Source organism: Triturus cristatus, chromosome 3_1 (genome assembly GCF_964204655.1).
Source record: "Triturus cristatus chromosome 3_1, aTriCri1.1, whole genome shotgun sequence".
In the NCBI taxonomy this organism is placed as follows: Eukaryota; Metazoa; Chordata; class Amphibia; order Caudata; family Salamandridae; genus Triturus; species Triturus cristatus.
The window spans coordinates 1,159,937,762-1,159,960,143 of record NC_140583.1 but is presented as its reverse complement, the minus strand read 5'-3'; the positions used below and the strand labels follow the sequence as shown (position 1 = coordinate 1,159,960,143).

General features: G+C 40.5%; 1 protein-coding gene across 4 annotated transcripts in view; it reads left to right on the top strand.

Annotated features, from left to right (window-relative positions):
- The window catches only part of LOC146861683 (uncharacterized), a 311,367-nt gene that overhangs the window by 39,338 nt on the left and 249,647 nt on the right, over positions 1 to 22,382 (top strand). For all 4 annotated transcript variants that reach the window (XM_085646054.1, XM_085646052.1, XM_085646053.1 and 1 more), the window contains exon 4: positions 7,004 to 7,093. In XM_085646054.1, the coding sequence (XP_085502180.1) occupies positions 7,004 to 7,093 (90 nt within the window). The remainder of the gene's footprint in view (positions 1 to 7,003; positions 7,094 to 22,382) is intronic.

Below are 22,382 nucleotides of genomic sequence, written 5' to 3'. Positions count from 1 at the left end.
GTTTTAAATGTATATATGTATTTATGTCTTTTTATGGTATTTTACCGAAATAAAAGCTTTGACTGACTGGCAGTCTTGGCTGGGGTGAAAAACTAAAACCCAATATATTAAAATGACAACCCAATATATTGTAATGACAACCCAATATATTAAAATGACATTATGAGACACAAAATCTTTGCCACTCACGGTATCCGCATTGCAATATTTTGTGAATGGCATTGAGAAGGGGGCACCCCGACCTGTAACTCCTTTCCGGCATTTAACATTCAAATATGGTAATGGATTGCGACTGCTCTGATGGCCACGAAACTTTTAAGGTTACCAATTACTCATAAAGCATCGATTCCTTTATGCAAATGTCAGCTGAGGGGATTAGGAGATCAGCAGAAGTCACAAGGTACAGTTTGCTCACCGTGATATCCCTTTGGGAAGCTTCCACTTTCCACTTAGCACTGGAATACTGGTGCGTTGCGGACATAGAGGTGGAGGTTTCTTGCAGGACTCAATCTCTGCAGTTGTGACTGGTTACTAAGTACCTCAGATGGAATCCTGCTCATAAATATTTGCGAGGCAACATTTCTGTAAATCCTAGTAACCAGCCTAAGCTAGACTAATGTATCTAACATAACACTAACAATTGTTCAGGTCACCTGCCTTGAAAGCCCTGCATTGGTTACCGGTTGCCAGAAAGATCCACGTTCAAGCTGCTATGTATCACCCACAAAGCAATACATGGAATGGGACCGCTCTTCATCAGGAATAAAATCACCAAGCACATTCAACAAAGGAACCTCCGCTCTAAAATAGCACCTCGCCTCAAAATTCTAAGATACAAGAAAAAAACCATGGGTGGCACATCCTTCTCTGTTCAAGCAGCCAAACTATGGAACTCTTTACCCCCCAACATAAGATTCATGGACAGCTACATTATCTTCAGAAAACTACTCAAGAATTGGCTCTTGCCCACATAAGCACCATATGCAAGCAGAAATTTACAGCATATCCCTCTGTATATAAACATTTATTTTTACTATGGATATGTACCTATCTTTGTGTATTGCTTTGTATAAACATGTAGAATAATTATGTTGTTTAAAAAAAAATGTTTAAAAAAATTAAAGTACAATAACACTTGAAAACCGGATTTTATCTGGTGCATCTTTGGTCTACATTTACTTGCTTCCATTGTGCATCTATGTACCTTCCATGTACTTGGATCTGTTTGTTTGTTACTTTTCTCCTGAAAAAGCATATCCAATGCACTACCCTATTTCTCATCCTGTACCTTTAACAATATCTTTAATCTACATATACTTACCACCTTTATGCATTTATATCCTTTCAATGTACTTATGGATCTATATATTTATTACTTTCTTCTAATTTAGCATTTCCAATGCACTACCCTATTTCTCAGCCTATACTTCTCTCAATATATCTTCTAGCCCTACTTTCTGACTCATCTCAAACTTCTTTCTACTACTCTTTCCAATGCACTACCATATTTCTCACCCTATACATCTATCAATATATCCTCTACATCCACTCTCTCATTTATCCCAAACCCCATACCACTACTATGATCCCTCAAATAACCCTTTCTAGACTCTCCCCTACTCTACCCCTCCTAGCATCATCTGACCCTTCCCTCTGACTCTTCCCTTCTACAACCCCCTTTTATTCATCCAAAATCCTCCTCCTACTGCTATGACCTCCCCCCCAAAAAAAAATTAAATCCTTCACTCTTCTATCCCTCCACAATCCTTTTCAATCAAAATAACAGACTAACACTTCTCTTATTCCACTATACTAATTCATCACTAATCCTTTATGGGTTCCAGAGTAGCGTGCTACTCGGCAATAAAGCACTTCAACACCCCATCATTATTACAAGCGCTATATAAATGCAAACCTTTTTCTACCCCTCCCCAACCCTTCTCAATACAAATAACTGACTAACATATCCACCAATCAAATTACTTTCATATTTCACTATACTAACTCAACACTAATCCTATGGGTCCCAGAGTAGCATGCTACTCGCCACAAAAGCGCTTCAAAACCCCATCAGGGGTAGCAAGCGCTATATAAATACAAACCTCTTTCCCTCTTTTATCCTGCCGCTTATTCTTCTCTATCCAAATAACTGAATAACATATCCACCACTCAAATTACTTCATATTTCGCTATACTAATTTTCAACACTAATCCTTTATGGGTTCCGGAGTAGCGTGCTACTCTCCAGAAAAGCGCTTCAACACCCATCAGGGATAACAGCTGCTATATGAATGCAAACCTTTCTTCCCCTTCTGTCCCTCCGCTATCCTTCTCACTCCAGATAACTGACTAATATCCACCACTCAAATTACTTTCATATTTCACCATACTAATTCACCACTAATCCTTTATGGGTTTCTGGAGTAGCGTACTACTCGCCCAAAAAAAAGCGCTTCAACACTCCACAGGTACAGGCACTTATCTGTGCATGTACTTACACGCTGCCCTAGCTCTCTATTTGCACTGTTTGTACTGTTCAGTCTATGACTGTTTTAAAGTTAAATTGCCGTTAGTGCATTCTGCACCTCTTATGTACTATTTTTAATCGCCGCTTTGTTTTAGACAGGAGAAATGTCTTTTGCACAGTTGTATGTTTGCACAGTTGTATATTTTTAAGGGTATTCTTACTTTGTTATCCGCCATTTGCGTGTGACCCTCTCCAGTCCACTGCAGCTCCCATTGCTGATTGTGTGGAGAGAGGAACCCACGCCTTGAGCACACACTTCCGGGGGGCCACTTGATGACCACCATTTTGGGGAGTAGACAGTCTAGTCTTTTCCGGCGGCACCTCCCTGGTCGGGATTTAAGACCGGGATGAAGCGGACGCGCAGTGGAAGCATGCTGCGGGCGTGCCAAAGACGCTCCTAAGGCAAGCCCGTCTACGCTCGTCCGCGCCCGGGCGGAACCAGGGGCCAGAAATCCTGTTCAAATGGGCCTCGGCACAGTCAACTTGGTTGAATATTCAAAAAAGGAGCTCGAATACCTAAAGGCAGCAGTTCACCATTTTTCCCTGCACTCATTGGCCGCCATAATTGCAGCTTTTCCTCAGGGACTCTAGCCCAGCAGGGAAGTTGAAAAGGCTCTGCGCTCGTCCGCGCCCGGGCGGGACCAGGGGCCAGAAATCCTGTTCAAATGGGCCTCGGCCCAGTCAACTTGGTTGAATATTCAAAAAAGGAGCTCGAATACCTAAAGGCAGCAGTTCACCATTTTTGCCTGCACTCATTGGCCGCCATAATTGCAGCTTTTCCTCAGGGACTCTAGCCCAGCAGGGAAGTTGAAAAGGGACTAGGAAAGACCACACTAATCACTGGAAGATAGGGCTAATTAATGAAGATCCCTCTCAAAACACTCTACTAAGATTAGGATGTTGATAGAGGAGGAAGACCTTGTGGTACTGTTCCTCACGGAAACATGGCTTCGAGAAAGCTCCACACCAGATATTGTAAGTACCCTCCCCCAGGGTTTTGAGATTTATCGACTTGACAGAATGGGTAATATGAGAGGCGGCATCTCCATCATTTGTAAATCTCATCTGGGCTGCGTCATTACTCCCCTGAATATAGTAAACTGCGAGGCGTTTGCGTTTAGATTGTCCCTCACTCCGACATCCTCCTTTTCAGGCAGTCTCATCTATAGGCCCCCAGGTACTTGCACCCCTTTTGTAGAGGCCATTCCTGATATTTTGGCCAACATGATTATAGGAAAAAGCACCTTCACCACACTAGGCTACTTCAATATTCATCTGGACGACCAAATCAATGCATCGTCCAAGAGCTGCTTAGCTGACCTTGAGGCCCTACAACTTACACAATTGGTGCATCAAGCTACTCACGAAAAGGGCCATATTTTGGACCCCATCTTTTCCAATGACCCTAGACTGGAGTCTCTCGCCCCTTTCAGGATGCCCTGGTCAGATCACTTTTTTATCCCAATGCTGTATCAAAAACCCCCTGAAGTCTAGCACAAAGGTGGCTGCTCAGCCCTAGGACGTAAGTGGCCAAGGCTGGCCCCTGAATCCTGGCTTATAGACTTGGAGGCAACCACCCCACGAGACACAGGAGATCTCGAGGAGCCCCATAAAAATTGGTCAGACTGGATGACTGGATCCGTGGATAGGAACTTTAGGAAGCTTGGTCCAATAAAGCCAAGAAACCCCAATAGGTCTTCTTGGTTCGGCCCTCAGTTGGCCGCTCAAAAGAAAAAGTGCAAAAAGCTAGAGAGGAGTTGAAGGAAAACATATGCTTCTGAGCACAAACTAGCATACAAAGCAGCTATTCTGCAATATCATAAGAATATTAGGAAAGCGCAAGCAGCCTTTTATGAAGAAAGGATTGAGAAGTCTTCCAACTCTTCGAAAGAGCTGTTCAAGATTGTAAAGTCTCTCACAACAGTGGATTCAGGTACCCACGTTCCTCAATCTTCAAAGGAGAGATGCAACAGCTTAGCCACATTCTTCAAGAGTAAGGTGAAAACTATCTACAACTCCCTTCACCCAAACACAAGCCAAACGCCTGTGGCAACCAAAGACTCTATGGTTACCCCGGAACGCCCGATTAGCACAGAGCAGTTGCTCTCCCCGGCTCTGCTCAAGTATCCTGAACTATGTGAAGAACAGGCCGGTTCCCTTTTACTGAACATCAAATCAGGGTCCCCTATAGACCCTGCTCCACCACACATCCTCGTTCAAGGGGGGAACTGCGTCCTAGCCGAATTTACTAGCCTTATCTCCCTGTCTCTCGAGGGGCACAGTACCTAAAGAATGGAAGCACGCTATCGTAAAACCTTTGCTGAAAAAACCCCACCTAGACCCCACCTCTATGGCAAATTATCGCCCCATCTCATTGCTGCCCATTCTGGGAAAGATCGCAGAGAAACACGTGAACAGTGTTTTCTCCAGTATTAGGGTGTCTTTCATAGATTCACATGCTTGAATATTCCCCGTATGTGAATCTATGAAAGACACCAATACTGGAGAACCACCTGTTTACAGGTAAGTAACAATTGTTCATCTCGCAATTTCTGTAAGATAATGACATCTTACACCAGACCCAGATGGGATTCCGACCAGAGCATAGCATGGAGTAGATATTACTCGTGGTTACCGATAAATTAAAAAGCATACTTAATCAAGGAAGAGCCGCAGCTATTCTGCTATTAGATCTAAGTGCGGCCTTTGATACGGCAGACCACGAGATCCTTATTCAAAGGCTTAAAGACATTGTGATCAAAGGTATGGCCAACCAATGGGTGGCCTTCTTCCTGAGTAATATATATTTTCAGTGCATGGAGGCGGGCATTTTATCAGACACATTATCAGCTCCATGGGGAGCACCTCAGGGATCTTCCCTGAGCCCGACCCTCTTTAACATTTACCTGAGCTCATTGGCTCATATAGTGCAGGAGTTCGGACTCTCCATCGTGTCATATGCCGATGACACCCAACTAGTGGTCTCGATAGCAGACACCCTCAACTCCAGCCATAGGCAATTAATCCCTTGCCTGGAAAGAATAGGAACAAGGTTGCCCGATTGCAGCCTTAAGCTCAACGGGGATAAAACTGAGCTTATGATCTTGGGCAGCAGTTTTAGCCCACGCACAAAGATCACCTGGCCAGCAAATTGCCCCTCGCCCCCGAAAACCTCCATAACAAATTTGGGGATGTGGCTTGACCAGAATCTAACCATGGAAATGCAAGCCAAAAAACTGGCGAGCACCTGTTTTGGAATATTCCGGATGGTTCGGAAAATTCTGAGTCTACTTCCAGAGAAATCAAGAAGGATGGTAGTACAAGCCTTGGTAGTCTCGAGACTTGTCTATGGCAACTCATTATACCTCGGCTCCCCTAAATATGTCACTGATATGGTGGTGGTGGTGGTGCAGAATGCGGCAGCCAGACTGCTTCTCAGTATACCCAGGCACCAGTCAGGAAGAGCGTCCTTGAGGGAGCTACATTGGCTCCCAGTTCAGGCCAGGATTACATTCAAGTCCCTCTTCCTGGCTTACAAAGCCATGCAGGGTAGAGGTCCCACAATGCTGAGAACCTTGATCTGCCACTATACACCCCGCCGCTGTCTCAGGTCAGGAGCGAGTTTTTTCATGAATACTACTAGAGTCAAGATATCAAGGAGGGGTGGAAGATTGTTCTCAAAATCTGGAACAGCATGAACCCAGAGCTACGATTAATCAAAAATGAACAGTCGTTTAAAAAAAAATCTTAAACCATGGTTGGTCCCTTAACTCTGACGCATGATAGCTGTCTTCACCTGTTTTAGCGCTGGGATGCCTGCGGGGAGCCATGCGCTCTTTAAATCACCCTAAACCATAAACCATCAGGGGTAACAAGCGCTATATATATATATATATACAAACCTTTTTTCCTCTTCTATCCTTCTGCTATCCTTCCGAATCCAAATTACTGACTAACATATCCACCACTTAAATTACTTTCATATTTCACTATACTAATTCAACACTAATCCTTTATGGTCCCGGATTGGCGTGCTACTTGCCGAAAAAGCGCTTCAATGCCTCGTCGGGGGTAGTAAGCGCTATATAAATGCAATTACAATACAATTACAATTGTAAATTCTGCGTACACAGTCCTGTGGCCAAAATACACCTGTCCCACTGTTTATAAATGTTAGACTGTTTTCTCTTGTTTTAATATAATAGTTTTCAAACATTTGTTTTTCATATTTAGCTTTCTTTGTCTATATCCTCGCAGTGTATGGTCATCAGGTAATTTATGAATGAATTTGTGTGTGATTTCATTGATTCCGTGCACTAAGAAATTGCATTTCTATAGCGCTTACTACCCCTGACGAGACCCATGAGCTCTGGCTTTTTACAGAATAACATTTGAAGCAGCCTAAATAATTACCATTGTAAATTTAAATTCTTACCTGTTAAATAGCAAATAATAGATTTTATCTTTATTGAATAGGCGATTCCGATGTGTTATTCAGACAACACCAACATCTGCAGAATACTCAGGATACAGATGAGAAGGCAAACCATGATGCCCTAAGCAGAGGTGAGGAATGCAGTGTGTTATTTTGAATAAAAGAAACTGCTTAAGAATCATCCTCTTTAATAATAGCGCCTTACTCCATAGAAGAAGTGATTGTGTATCCAAATAAACAAGTCAGTGAAGTTAAACTCCAGCATCTTGCATGCCTTCTGCAGCATTGGATGAAACCAGAAGGATCCTACTCCTATATGAAATAGATGGATGAAGAAACAAGAAAAGAATGACCTGAACAGCAGACAACTATGCATCTGAGTTAAAATAAAAATAGGCTTTCTGGCAGTCACGATCAAAGTTCGTGCACATTATGTTAGAGGTTCTATTTTTCCTGCTATTTGCATCTTATTGACTACAGAGGAGTGATCCAGGAAAACGAAGTAAGATTTCCTAAGAAGTGAGGTAAACAAATCAACAAACCACATGAAAGAGGATGACTGAGTGGGTGAGAAACGGAAGCATACTTAAGGTTCAGAGAAATAAACTACAGACTACATAAAGAAATGTTTTGACTGAGTCAATATTAGGTTTTAGTCGATTTGGAGTAAAGTGAGCCATCCTATCCTCCTGTAGTAGAATAAAGAAGCACAGAGCCACTCCTCAAATTACAGTACCGATTGCAGGAGCCTTACATCGTCTAATTATTAAGATAGCTTCCTTTCTAAAAGTATCTATTTTCAAATGGTGAAACCGAATTTATACTCTCTGGAAATGGTGTGGTTTACATTTGTCCATGGTTTTCACAATTCCAGCGATTAGAAATATCACTGGTCATTAATAAGAGTAGAGAGGGAAATAACTTATTGAGAACTACCTTATTTTCCGTATTCCGTAGCACAAGAGTTCTAAGTCAGAATTGTTATCAACTTTTTGCCACCTTCATGACAATCACATATTTCCCATTTAGTTACGTTATTTTTTGTGCACACATTTCAATTATGAGTCAGCTGTGGAAATACAGTCCATCTCATGAGGGGTATCACTTAATTGAAGAAAACCAACAAATTTGGCGGCCGCCGGTTTGCCTACCTCGCCCCCAAATGCTGGAACCTTCTTCCCCTCCCCATTAAATCTAGCAGCTCTCTTCTTCACTTCAGAAAACTGTTTAAAACCTTCCTCTTCCCTCCACCCTGCTAGTCCCTACCACTCTTGTCCCCCCTGACTTCCCTCTGTCTTTCAGCGCCAGGAAACTTTTGGTGTCAGTGCGCTCAATAAATTTCACTTAACATGACATAACATAACAAGAATGTATGGGCAGGTTACTGGATGCCTTATGTGTTGGTGTGTGATTATGCTGGTGCTGGGAAAAGGGTTAAGGTAAGTTGCTTGTGAGCCTTGAGCTGGCATGTTAGTAGAGTGATGTGATCTGTTCCTAAGATATTGTGTTATCTGTATATTCTGGCTCACTTAGGTTCTTAAATCCTTGTGTTTCTGAGCAGTGTTCAACTTTTCCGGGTGCCTCTGGTTCCCATGTTGACCTGTACCCATGCTCATTCTATGTTTTCCAGAGACCTTACTCTTGCTCTCCAATCCTTGCTACAGTTTGTTTATCTGAGTTGGTTTATTTGAGGGTTCACCTTCTCACATCTTCCGATAGCCTTCTTCTAGGTCCACTCTTTTCCCCACACTGATTCCTCTGTTTTGAGCCAGCCAATGATTGCTTTATATGGGTCATACTGTGATGCTTACTGTGTGTGGTTGGGGTCTGCTGAGTGACGTTGTGTATTATTCAGTGCTCAGAAGTGCAGAAGTGAGACAGGGAGTCATAGAGTGCTGGTAGGGTCAGTTGGGCTTGTTGAATGATGCTTCATATTGGAATGTGGTTTGCTGGATTCTGTGTAGAGACCAGTAGGGTGCCGATTTATTATCTGGTGGGTGCCTGCAGTCTTGTGATGATAGAATAAAAGTTGATGTAATGGAAGATGTGGGTAAGTTGTGCTTGACTTTGGGTGTTGCTTTGTTGTTTGGTGTTCTAGTGGTCTAAGATGTTTGCGAAGCATTTTGTGGTGTTAAGGCAGTGATGTCGGCATATCACATATCATGTTATTGGCATTTCTCTTGTGGATGCTTCTCCCTGAAAATTCCTCTTTCAGTGGCTCACCAGTCATTTGCCAAGGATGTGCTGACTATAACTGGGTAAAGCTATCTAGCATGCTGCTGTCAGATCATGTTTTTGGTTCACTGACACAACATCGATATAAAAAATATTGATGTTAAAAATATCGACTCCTATATTCAAACAGGTAAGTACAAAAATATTGACTAAAAATATGGATGTAAAAAATATAGATGTATAAAATATCGACTTTTATATAAATATAAAATAAAATATTATATATTAAATATATTACATATTAAATATAATTTTAGCAAAAAATTAATTTAATATACATTTAAATAAAATATTACAAATAAACTTAATAAAAAAATAAACAGAAACATAATAATGTATACATATATATTTACTTAAACAATTAATAACTATTATTTTTAATTTATGTTGAAAGTTTAAAATAATATAAAAAATAAAAATATTTATTAATGATTTAAAATATAAAAATCGAAAATCTATAAAACATTAAAACCTTAAACTATTAAAAAATATTTAAACTTAAATTTCACAATACAATCATTGCAACAGTAGGGAAAGTATAGGATAGCAAAGGGGTAAAAATAACTTTTCCTACTCCAGTGAGTGCAACAGTAGGGTAGGTGTTGGATAGCAGAGAAATTAAATGTACTATTCCAATTCCAGTGAGTGCAACAGTAGGGGATAGCAGAGGGGTAAAAATGTTGATTCCCACTCTAGTGAGAGCAACAGTAGGGAAAATGCTGGATAGCGAAGGGGTAAAAATTACTATTCCCACTCCAATGAGTGCAACAATAGGGAACATGTTGGATAGTGGAGGGGTAAAAATTACTATTCCAATTCCAGTGAGTGCAACAGTAGTGAAAGTGTTGGATAGCGAAGGGGTAAGATTTACTATTCCCACTCCAGTGAGAGCAACAGTAGAGAACGTTTTGGATAGCGGAGGGGTAAAAATAACTATTCTCATTCCACTGAATGCAACAGTAGGATAAATGTTGGATAGCGGAGGGGTAAAATGTTTTATTTCCACTCCATTGAGTGCAACAGTAGGGAAAGTGTTGGATAGCAGAGGGGTAAAAATTACTATTCTCACTCCACTAAGTGCAACAGTAGGATAAGTGTGAAATAGCGGAGGGGTAAAAATTACTATTCCCACTCCAACAAGTGCAACAGTAGGGAAAGTGTTGGATAGCGGAGGGGTAAAAATTACTATTCCCACTCCACAAAGTGCAGCAGTAGGGAATGTGTTGGATAGCAGAGGGGTAAAAATTACTATTCTCACTCCACTAAGTGCAACAGTAGGATAAATGTTGAATAGCGGAGGGGTAAAATTTACTATTCCCTCTCCACTGAGTGCAACAGTAGGAAAAGTGCTGGATAGCGAAGAGGTAAAAATCACTATTCCCACTCCAGTGAGTGCAACAGTAAGGAAAGTGTGGGCTAGCAATGGGGTGAAAATAACTATTCCCACTCCAGTGAGTGCAACAGTAGGGTAAGTGTTGGATAGCGGAAATTTTTTATTTACTATTCCAACTCCAATGAGTGCAAGAGTAGGGAACGTGTTGGATAGCGGAGGGGTAAAAATTACTATTCCCACTCCAGTGAATGCAACAGTAGGGAAAGTGTTGGATAGCAGGGGGTAAGATACGTGTTGGATACCGGATGGGTAAAAAAATGTATTTCCACTCCGGTGAGTGCAACAGTAGGGAAAGTGTTAGATAGATAATGGGTTAAAATTACTATTCCTAATCCAATGAGCCCAACAGTAGGGAAAGTGTTGGATAGAGTAGGGGGAAAAATGACTATTCCAACAACAGTGAGTGCAACAGTAGGGTAGGTTTTGGATAGCGGAAAAATTAAATTTACTATTCCAACTCCAGTGAGTGCAACAGTAGGGAAAGTTTTGGATAGGAGAGGGGTAAAAATTACTATTCCCACTCCAGTGAGAGCAACAGTAGGGAAAGTGTTAGATAGCGGAGGGGCAAATATTACTATTCTCACTCCAAAGAGTGCAACAGTAGGAAAAGTATTGAATAGCGGAGGGGTAAAAATGACTATTCCCACTCCAAAAAGTGCAGCAGTAGGGAATGTGTTGGATAGCAGAGGGGTAAAAATTACTATTCTCACTCCACTGAGTGCAACAGTAGGATAAATGTTGAATAGCGGAGGGGTAAAATTTACTATTCCCTCTCCACTGAGTGCAACAGTAGGAAAAGTGCTGGATAGCGAAGAGGTAAAAATCACTATTCCCACTCCAGTGAGTGCAACAGTAAGGAAAGTGTGGGCTAGCAATGGGGTGAAAATAACTATTCACACTCCAGTGAGTGCAACAGTAGGGTAAGTGTTGGATAGCAGAGGGGTAAAAATTACTATTCTCACACGACTGAGTGCAACAGTAGGATAAATGTTGGATAGCGGACTCTCCAGTGAGTGCAACAGTAGGGAAAGTGATGGATAGCGAAGGGGTAAAAATTACTATTCCCACTCCAGTGAGTGCAACATTAGGGAAAGTGTTGGATAGCGGAGGGGTACAAATTACTATTCCAACTCCAGTGAGTGCAACAGTAGGGAAAGTGTTGGATGGTGGAGGGGTAAGATTTACTATTCCCACTCCAGTGAGAGCAACAGTAGAGAAAGTGATGGATAGCGGAGGGGTAAAAATGTGGGTGCAACACTTTGGGAAAGTGTATAGTGATGTGATCACCGAAACCCCCACAGGGACAGTAGGTAGTGATCGTGTATCACATCCCTTAGTTTTTACTATGGATGAAGTAACTAAGGCTATTACATCAACCTCAGGGGGGAAAGTTTTGGGCCAAGATTTTAACTCATGTTTTTAATGCAGCCACCATCTCTGGTTTTCCCCTGTCTTGGGCCAAGGTGGTTATTATCCCGATCTTCAAGAAGGGAGCAAGAGACGATCCGGCCTCTTATAGGCCCATTTCGCTCCTTGACTCCGTGGCCAAAATCTTGGGGAAAGTCGTCCTCGCACGCCTAACCGAGTGGCTTGATCAAACAGGTATAGTTTGCGACCTCGAATATGGCTTTAGGCAAGGGAAAGGTATGCTGGGACAATTCTTTAATCTCCATTTGGTGATAGGGAAGTATATATGCGCTAAGCACAGGGATCTCCATCTGGCCTTTATGGACCTAACCTCGGCTTTCGACCTTGTGAACAGATCAAAACTCTGGGCGACCCTCCAAGACATAGGGTTAGATGCTGACTTGATTTCCTTTCTGGCAGCCATATACGCAAATACAACAGCGGCAGTGCGCTTTAACGAAGATGGTACCCTAACTGATTCTTGGCCAGTTAAAAGAGGGGTATGGCAGGGGTGCATATTGGCCCCCTTGCTGTTTACACTCTATATCAATAAGTTAGGGGACTCCCTGCTTTCTTGCTGTAAAGATATCCCTAGAGTTGACACCAAAATGATTCCCGCACTTTTGTATACCGACGATGCGTGTTGGTGGCAAGGACTGCAAGGTGGCTGCAAACGCTTTTAACCACATCGATGCGAGTGACGGAGCGGTTCCGTCATGCGCGTCGGTTGCGCTGTGCGTATAACGGAACCGCTCCGTCATGGCCCCGCCCGCGCATTAGAACCTTCAGCACAGCGCGGTAATCCGCGCCACGCTGAAGGGGTTAAATTGTTTTATAGATTTTATGGAGTCCTTGGACTTAATCACCAATTTTAAAAAGTCACATGCTATGTCCATAGGTTCAAGGAGGGCAACGAAGGTCAAATTCTATTGCAATGATCTAGTATTAGTAAAAGTCCCTGCTTTTCCATATTTAGGGGTTCTTTTTGATGACCGGCGCTCATGGTGTACACAGTGTACACACAAAAAGAATGTATTAGCCAGAGCTTGGATCAAAACCACTCCCCGCGCTTATGAAGATTTACAACGCCAAGTGTCTCCCTATGGCGACATACGAAAGCGACATCTGGGGATACACAGATGCCAGAGAAATTCAGGGGGCCGAAAACTCTTTTTTGCATAGATTGCTGTCGGTCCCGGCTTCCACGCCAATTTTTAATATACATGAGGAGCTAGGAGTAGGTTTTATTTCCGACCAGATTGCGGTTGCCCCTTTATTGTGTTGGCTGAGAATTTGGGCACAACCCACACCAAATCTTAACCAATTGATTATCCAAGACTGCCTCTCCTTAGATAAGGTGTTAGATATCCCATGGATCAGCTACATTAAGGACCAGATGGAAACCCTTGGCTGCTCTGATTTATTCTTGAGACCTATAGCTCTGGGTAAACCAGCCATAAGGGACCTCAAGCAGCAGTTCTTAGTTAGACGTATGTCACTAAGGGAGGAGAATGAATTGAAAAAACCCACGGTGAGAAGTTTTGTCACACTGAGCCTGGGTAGACAGTTGCAACCATATTTAACCTATATAAACAAGCCATACCATCTGCTTGTTCTAATAAGATTTAGGCATAACATGGTGCTCTGGCTCCTAGCGTTTCCTAAAGGGTATTTCAAAGAAGGAACATTAAATCCTTGCCCCTGTGATAGCTTCTCTGACCAGAACACACTTCATATAATATTTTTCTGGGCATATTATAATTCACTACGCAGAAAATGTATTATTCCTTTACTTAGAGGCTGTAACTTTGAACAAGTTAGGCCGGCGCTGGCATACTTGCAAATGCTAGCGTCACCTAAGGTCTGTTTCGGGTTAGCAAGTTTTCTAACAGGAGCAATCAGGTACAGGAATAGGTTACCATTGAACCACTCTGTGGACTCTGTTTTGAACCATGTTATTTAAAATGCCTTCTTATATGTGACACTGAATAAGAGCAAGATGGGCTAATTTTATCTTCTTTATTTAACTCCCAGGCCGATTTTTTTTTGTTTTTTTGTTATGTGTTGGTGGGTTGCATTTTTATTCCCCCGCTATGGATTTTTGGGGTGTCCTTTTCTTCGCATGAAGTGCATTTTAACCCATTGTAAATGATGACCCTGAGTAGAGCAAGACGCTACGAAGAGTAACAATTGTCTTATTGTTCTTTTAAAAAATGTAATGTCTGTCATACTGTCACAAGATGGGGGATTTTAACTGATTTTACATCTATGTATTTTACGGTTGTAGATTCGATCTGTCCTGTTTTGTTATTTGCACTTTGATGGTTTTAATTAACCAAATAAAGTTAACTCTGACTGACTGGCATAAATCTTGCCTTTCAGCCACTTCATATTATTCCCACTCCAATGAGTGCAACAGTAGGGAAAGTGTTGGATAGCAGAGGGGTAAAATGAACTATTTCTACTTCAGTGAGTACAACAGTAGGGAAAGTGCTTGATAGCGGTGAGCTAAAAATGAAAATTTCCACTCCAGTGAGTGTAACAGTAGAGAAAGTGTTTTGTTAGCAGAGGGGTAGAAATTACTATTCCAACTCCAGTGAGTGCAACAATAGGGAAAGAGTTGGATAGCGGAGGAGTAAAAATTACTATTCCAACTCCAGTGAGTGCAACAGAAGGGAAATTGCAGGATAGCGAAGAGGTAAGAATTACTATTCCCACTCTAGAGAGTGCAACATTAGGGAAAGTGTTGAATAGCCGAGAGACAAAAATTACTATTCACACTCAGTTATAAAAAAAATCATAAAAATAAAAAAATCATAAAAATAAAAAAACATTATTTTAAAAATGAAAAATCAAATATATTATATATATATAAAAAGAAAACATATATTAATTACATATAACAAAAACCTACAAATGCATTAAATAAAATAATACATTTAAAAAAAATCATTTTTTAAAACTAGAAAATATTTACAAACAAAAAAATTAATTATTACATAAATGTATCTATTTTATATACTACCCTATAACACCACACAAAAAACAAAACACTTCAACATTTTAAATTAAATTTACTTCCACAATTAACATATTTAATAATTAAAAAAATATATTATTAAAGAACTAATAAACATGAATTGACTACACACACTTTAACACTATAATATCCACAACACACACCTAAATTAAACTATAAAATAATAAAACACAATTGAAACTTATTTTTAAATAAAAAAAACTATTACTATTAACAACTAATAATAAAGTAATTAAAATGTCTTCAATACCCACCCTGTACCCATTTAAAAGTAAAAACAACACACACAAAAATAAACAATTACCCCAAATAATTAACATTAATTAACAACTATATAATAATTAATTAACCTCCTATTACTTACTACCTTTTACTCCTATAAACACCACAACACACACCTAAACTTCATTACAAAATTGCCATAATAACATTTAATTTAATTGAATTATCAATTAACAAAAAAAAAACTTCTTAACACCCTTCACCCCTAAAACCCACACCTAAAATTAATTACACAATTACCATGATTACTTGCCAATTAATTAAAATTAATTAACAACCAATTATTAATTCATAAATTAAAAATAAATTACTTCCCACTCTTAACACCTGTAAACAGTACAACACACCTAAAATGAATTACACAATTACCATTATTGCCAATTAATTAAATACAACCAATAATTAATAATAAATTACTTTACACATTTAAAACTATAAAATCTCAATTAAACAAGTTTTTTATATATAAATAAAATAATCATTTAATTTAATATAATTAAATTACTTCCAACCCTATTCCCCTATAAACCCACAACGGAACTAAAAACGCAAAATTCAAATAAAAAAAATAGTAACTACTAAAAATGTAACACATATATTAAAAACACAAAAAATTTGTATACAAAAATTGTACATCACATACATATAAAGTATATACTAAAATACATAACATTAATTTAAAAAATGATATTTTTAACAACTTTTTTTTGTAAACGATATTAAACACTTAGATATTTTTCAAATTGATATGACTTACCTTAAATCGATATTCTTGACCACGATATTCATGCTGTTGATATTTCTGAACCACAATATTTATTACTCGATATTTGTGCAACTCGATATTTTTTACTCGAAATTCTGTCTGCACACCCATGTTTTTCCATTACTTACCGACACTGATCCAGAGCTATTATAATGTGCTTAGTGAAAGTGCTCACAATTTATACTGCAATATTAGGTCTGATGTCAACTCCTAAGGTCTTGGTGTTCAAGTCCTGTCAACAGTGTCGAAGACAGACCTAGAAATAGACTCCCACAACATTTGTATGTGGTATTTGTGGCCCAGCCACAATGCCTTGCCCTGCAACTTCTGCACCTCTAGGCACCAGAATGCCATCAGGGAGCAGGAAGCCAAATTGTTCTTCGCTCAGAAGTTGAAGGGCACGGGGCAGCTGGTGTGCTTGGGTGTCGGGGCTCCACTCTTCTACTGAGGATGGTAATAGCAGTTGCCGTCCATTGACATTAAATTTAAAATATAGCAATACCCAATACTGTTGTACTACCAGTGCCTGACTGCCACTCTCTGACCCGTGCTTATGCAAGGGTATGGCAGCCAGGCATTTATTTCAGGCACATGCACGTACACCAGCCATTGTCTATCATCTATAGGCCTAAGGGCTTTCCTTTAGCAGGTCCTAGCCTGCCATTGTCAGTAGTCTTCTGTATCCACTCCTACGTGGCATGCAGCAATGTCACTTTAATAAAGTAACCCCTGGTGCTTTGGGCCAGTTACTGCCTGACAATCAGTGCTTCCTTATCACCTAATCCCTACCCTTTCTCAAATCGTCACAGGGTGTGGTAGGGTTAGCAAGCATCACAGACCCCTCCCCATCCTGCAACGATTGAGAAAGGGTGGGTTTATAGGATCAGCAGCCTGTGAGCATTTACCCACTCAGTAATGGGACTTGAGCCACAAGTTCACTCCCTTACTTGATTCTGTGACGTCGGGTCACATTCATGCTAGAAACGGATACACTGCACTTTGCACAACCTTGTGCTGTTTATTTGTTTACAGCAGCCACTGCCATTCAGCCAGTTATTCCCCCGGGCAGGGCTGTCGGTCGGATTTTGAGAACATATTGAAGTGCATTAGGAGGACGTGCGCTGAACTCGCGTAAGCTTGCCTTTGCTTTTTTGCACCCTGGCCTTTGACCCAGAGTGTTGAAGACTGTCCTTGCCTGGTCTCTTCTAAGAAATGGGTAAGCCACCCTGTTAGCCTGTTTTTTTTCTAGGGCTTGTACCAAAGTTGTTTAATTGTCTTTGCGTTTTCGTTTCTGTTGATCCCCCACCCTTAGAGTTATAGGGCCTCATGTAGGTAGCCAAATACCGGTCGGTAACGGCCGATTTTCGGTAATTGTACCGTTACCGACCGGTATTTTGGCTAATGGTATGTAGGGGGACAATTTTTGCTTTCGGAATTTACCGAATCGGTAAAATTACCGAATCGGTAATAATACCGAATCGGTAATGTTACCGAATCAGTAACTTTTCCGAATCGGTAATTTTACCGATTCGGTAAATTCCGACAGCAAAATCGAGATGTAGGGGGAGTGTGTGGGTGTGTTTTAGAGTCGGTATTTACCACCAACTTTTAGTTGGTGGTAAATAATTAATGTATGTATTCATGCATTTTTACCCGCGTAGCAGTGTGCAATGTGGCATACATACATGCCCTTAGGGCATGTATGTGTGCCACATGTGCACACATGGCCGAAACAGGGGTGCAACAGGGTGTCAATGTGACACCCTGCCACCCTTGTATGTGTTCCCCCCATTACCGAATCGGTATTTACCGATTCGGTAATGAGGCATACCTTCCCATCAATGGGAAGGTATGCCTCATTACCGAATCGGTAAATACCGATTCGGTAATCACCGACTAGTAACGAATCGGTAAAAATTACCGACTCATTACCTACATACGAGTTACCACTTCTTAAATACCGAGTCGGTACGGCTCGGTATTTAAGAAGTGGTAACTGGTACGCTACCTACATGAGGCCCATAGTGTTTAGTTTTTACTGGCACAGTGAAACCAACACAATGCAAAAACTTTCTCTTGGATTGAGATACCATCGATGGGTGATGTAGACATGTGGTGTTGGTAGTAGAAAGGCATAGACTCAAGCGTGAATGGCAACATCCGTTTAAAACTTGCCTTAAAGACGTTAAAAAGGACCCACATCATAGTAAATCTTAGCTGCAAGCATTTTATATATATATATATATATATATATATATATATATATATATATATATATATATATATATGCACCAAAGCTGATTTCTTCGGGATACGAAAAAGTAACAGCAGCCACGGACTCTTTCGGTTTTAAATGCGCAAATTTATTTTACTAAAAACGGCCCACTCTACGCGTTTCGGGACTTGCTCCCTTGTTCACGAGTGTAGTGGTTACAATAAAGTAATGTTTAAATAAACAATCATGTGAAAATACAACAACATAGAGAACAGACTTGATCTTTGGGAGTTGCTTCACTCCAAATTGAATGCATGCAAAAGGGCAAATCCCGCCATCTTTGAATGGTGTTGATCTCATGTTAAGAAAAGCTTTCGTAATAATTACAATGTCTGTAAGATCATTCTTAAATTCTTAGTAAAAGAGCAAAGACCAAAATACATTCATGATATTCCTTCAATCAAAAGGATTAAATGCTGTGCCTTAATTAATAATGCCATCTCTGACGATTTAAATGCGGTATCTAAGTGCTGATGCAACTTAACTTACTAGAATCCCGGTGAACCAATATGCACTCGTTGTCAAACCCAAGTGGGTCAAAATAGTCTCTTCATAACATTCTACTTATTGTAGGACTTCCCTACCAAGAGTGTCACTCTTATCTTTCTTCGTGGGAACAATCCACGGATACTTTAACTGATTTGCATTTCAATGATGACTTCTCTGTTCTCTATGAGAAAAAAGAAATAAAATAATATTTAAAAAATCACACTTTGATATCAACTACAAAATACGATATACCACAAAAACAGACACTTTTCGAATAGTGAATTAATAACTACTTAAAATACATTTTTAGGCTAACAAAGAATGAAAGAAAAATGCACTTAATTCTGTAATTTTTCTTTGAATCTCCATACTAAGGGACTTATTCCAAAATGTACTGAGAATATACAGAACACCAGCAGTACCAAAAACCATCAAGAAGGATGTACTCTCTTAACCCAAGTGAACTTCCATTACTTCATCACAGTTGTGTCCATTGGGAACTAAGGTCTTATACTGTATAATCAATTTAGACTCAAGACGTCTAAGATCTTGCACTCTGTTCCCACCTCTTTCATTGAGTCGTATTGAGTCTAACACACAGAAATTTAGCAAAGAGTTGTTTTGCCCATGGTGACTCTGAAAATGTCTTGCCATGGGATATTGCTTATCCCCATTTTTTATTGCACGCAAATGCTCCAAGACCCTCTTCTTTGCCTTGTGGATGGTACTGCCAATGTATGCTTTTTTGCACGGGCAGAATAGGGCATAAATTGCAAATTCGGTATTACAGGATGTGTGTTTCAGTATCCTAAACGGTTTGCAATCTGGTGACAATTTGCATTCTTTCTTGTGGGAACTGTTTTTGAATGCTTTGCAATTCCGACATGGATAAAACCCCTGTATTCCTAGACTTTTCGTCTCCACTGGTTCAACTGCTCTACAAAGGGTATCCTTCAGGGATTTGGCTTTCCTAAAGGTGATCTGGGGCAATATCCCTACATTGCTTACAAGATCTTTGTCAGTGTGTAACACTGGCCAGAATTTGGTGAGACTTTTCCTTACGTCATGTGCCTGTCTACTGAAGGTAGTAATGAATCTAATTTTCAGATCTTCTTCACTATCGTTTTTTTCAACCAGTAATGAGGCTCTCGTTTTCTCCCTGACTTCAGCTCTGGACTTGTTAATCACTGATCTTGAATAGCCTCTCTCCTGCAATCTTTGTATCATGACTGTTTTCTCCTTCTCATAACTTTCAAACGTGCTGCAATTGCGTTTAGCACGTAGAAGTTCTCCAAGGGGGATGCTGTAAATGAGGGAATGATGGTGACAGCTCTTGGCGTGGAGTAAGCTGTTCCCTGCCGTGATTTTCCTAAACAGTGAACTTTCCAACTTGCTGTTTTGTGCTGTAAGTGTTAAATCAAGAAATTCTAGGGTTTTTTTAGACCACTGACTAGTGAATTGTAAATTAAAGTCATTAGAGTTAAGTACCTCAACAAATTCTCTTGCCTCGCCTTCATTCCCCTTCCATACACAGAAAATGTCGTCAATGCAACGTACCCACAATTAGGCCTGGGCAAAAATTTCGTTCCGTTCGCGGAAATTGCGATAATTTGACATTTTTGCGTTCCGCGGAGAGCGCGAAAATGTCAAAAATTCCGGTTTCCGCAGCTTGGCGATAATTTGTTTCTTGCTCGCGCTGTAAAATGATACATTCTCGCGCGCGCGCGATCGCCTTACCTGAATCCCTGCGTTCGCTGACAAGTTTTCTTGATCCGGTCGCGTTCTCCATGAGATGTTGTATTGTTTTTAGCCATTTGCGCTGTCTCGCGACAGTTCGCGCCCGCAGTGACGTCATGCGTCGCGCGATCACGTCTTTCTTCTCGCGATCATGCACCGCGAGAACAACTCAAAACAAGATGGCCGCGCCCGCAAGCAACCACATGGGTAAGTTGGCGACCCGCAACCATGCAGAAAATCTCGCGAACGTGCCGGAAAAAAACTTCCGCATCTTCGCGATATTTCTGCTTGTTTGCGATAATTTTAAACATTCTCGCGATAATTTGCGAAGGTTAATTCCGCAAATTCCGCCCACCCCTACCCACAATACTACTCTGTCTTTGAAGAGATCTAGTTTCCTCACTATCAGTTCCTCCCAGTACCCCAGATAGAGAGCCGCAAAGCAAGGAGCAAAGCAGGTCCCCATCAAAGTACCGAGGGTCTGTCTGTAGATTTTGTTGTCAAAAATAAAAAAAAATTGTTTTAGGCAGCTAGACATCATTTCGATAATCATTTCTGTGTGAAAAAGATATGAGACAGATCTCTCATTTAAGAAGTGTCTGCATGCCTGGAGCCCCAGTTCATGCGGAATGCACGTGTATAGACTCATCACATCTAAAGACAACAATGAGAATTCTTCTTTCCATTCAAAATTGTCCAGGCGTCTCAAAAAATCCCCCGTGTCTTTAACATACGAGGGTAATGCTTTGACAAACGGCTGCAGAAAAAAATCAACATATCTAGATGTATTCTCCATGCAGCTCCCTCTCGACGAGACTATTGGCCTCCCAGGGGGATTCTGCATGTTTTTGTGGATCTTAGGGAGTAGATATAAAGCAGGAAGTTTAGGATATTTACATAGAAGGAAACCATATTCCCCTTGATCTAAAAGTTCTTGTTCTTTCCATTCAAAAAGACGTTTCTGAAATGCTTTAATGGAATTTTCATATTCCATTCTGTTACTTCTATTGTAACTCTCCTTGTCTGCTAATTGTCTAATCCCTTCCTCAATGTACTTTTCTCTGGATAATATGACAACATTCCCTCCTTTATCGGATTTCTTAATCACAATGGTGTTATCTTTCTTTAAGTTCTCAATTGCAGTCATCTGTTTCTTAGAAATATTTTTCCACCCATAATATTTCTTTTTAGCTAACTTAGATAATTCCTGTGTGACTCCCTTCTCAAACACATCAATCGCCTCATTCATGATTTGGGGTAAAAAAATTGACTTTGGCTTAAACCCTGTTTTGGCACTCAGATTCAAGGGAACATTCTCATGCATTAAATTAACAAAGGGATCATCATCATTTTGACTCTCATCAGCCAACACATTCATGGTGTGTAATGTTTCAACATCAGACATTGTTATTGAACTAGGAAGTTCCCCATCACTGTGTTGATTACCTGTGATCTTGGTGGCATACCATTTTTTTATGCGTAATTTCCGCGTGAAATAGAATAAATCGATACGACTTTGTGTGTAATTAAAGTCACTCTTCTACTGAGGATGGTAATAGCAGTTGCCGTCCATTGACATTAAATTTAAAATATAGCAATACCCAATACTGTTGTACTACCAGTGCCTGACTGCCACTCTCTGACCCGTGCTTATGCAAGGGTAAGGCAGCCAGGCATTTATTTCAGGCATATGCACGTACACTAGCCATTGTCTATCATCTATAGGCCTAAGGGCTTTCCTTTAGCAGGTCCTAGCCTGCCATTGTCAGTAGTCTTCTGTATCCACTCATACGTGG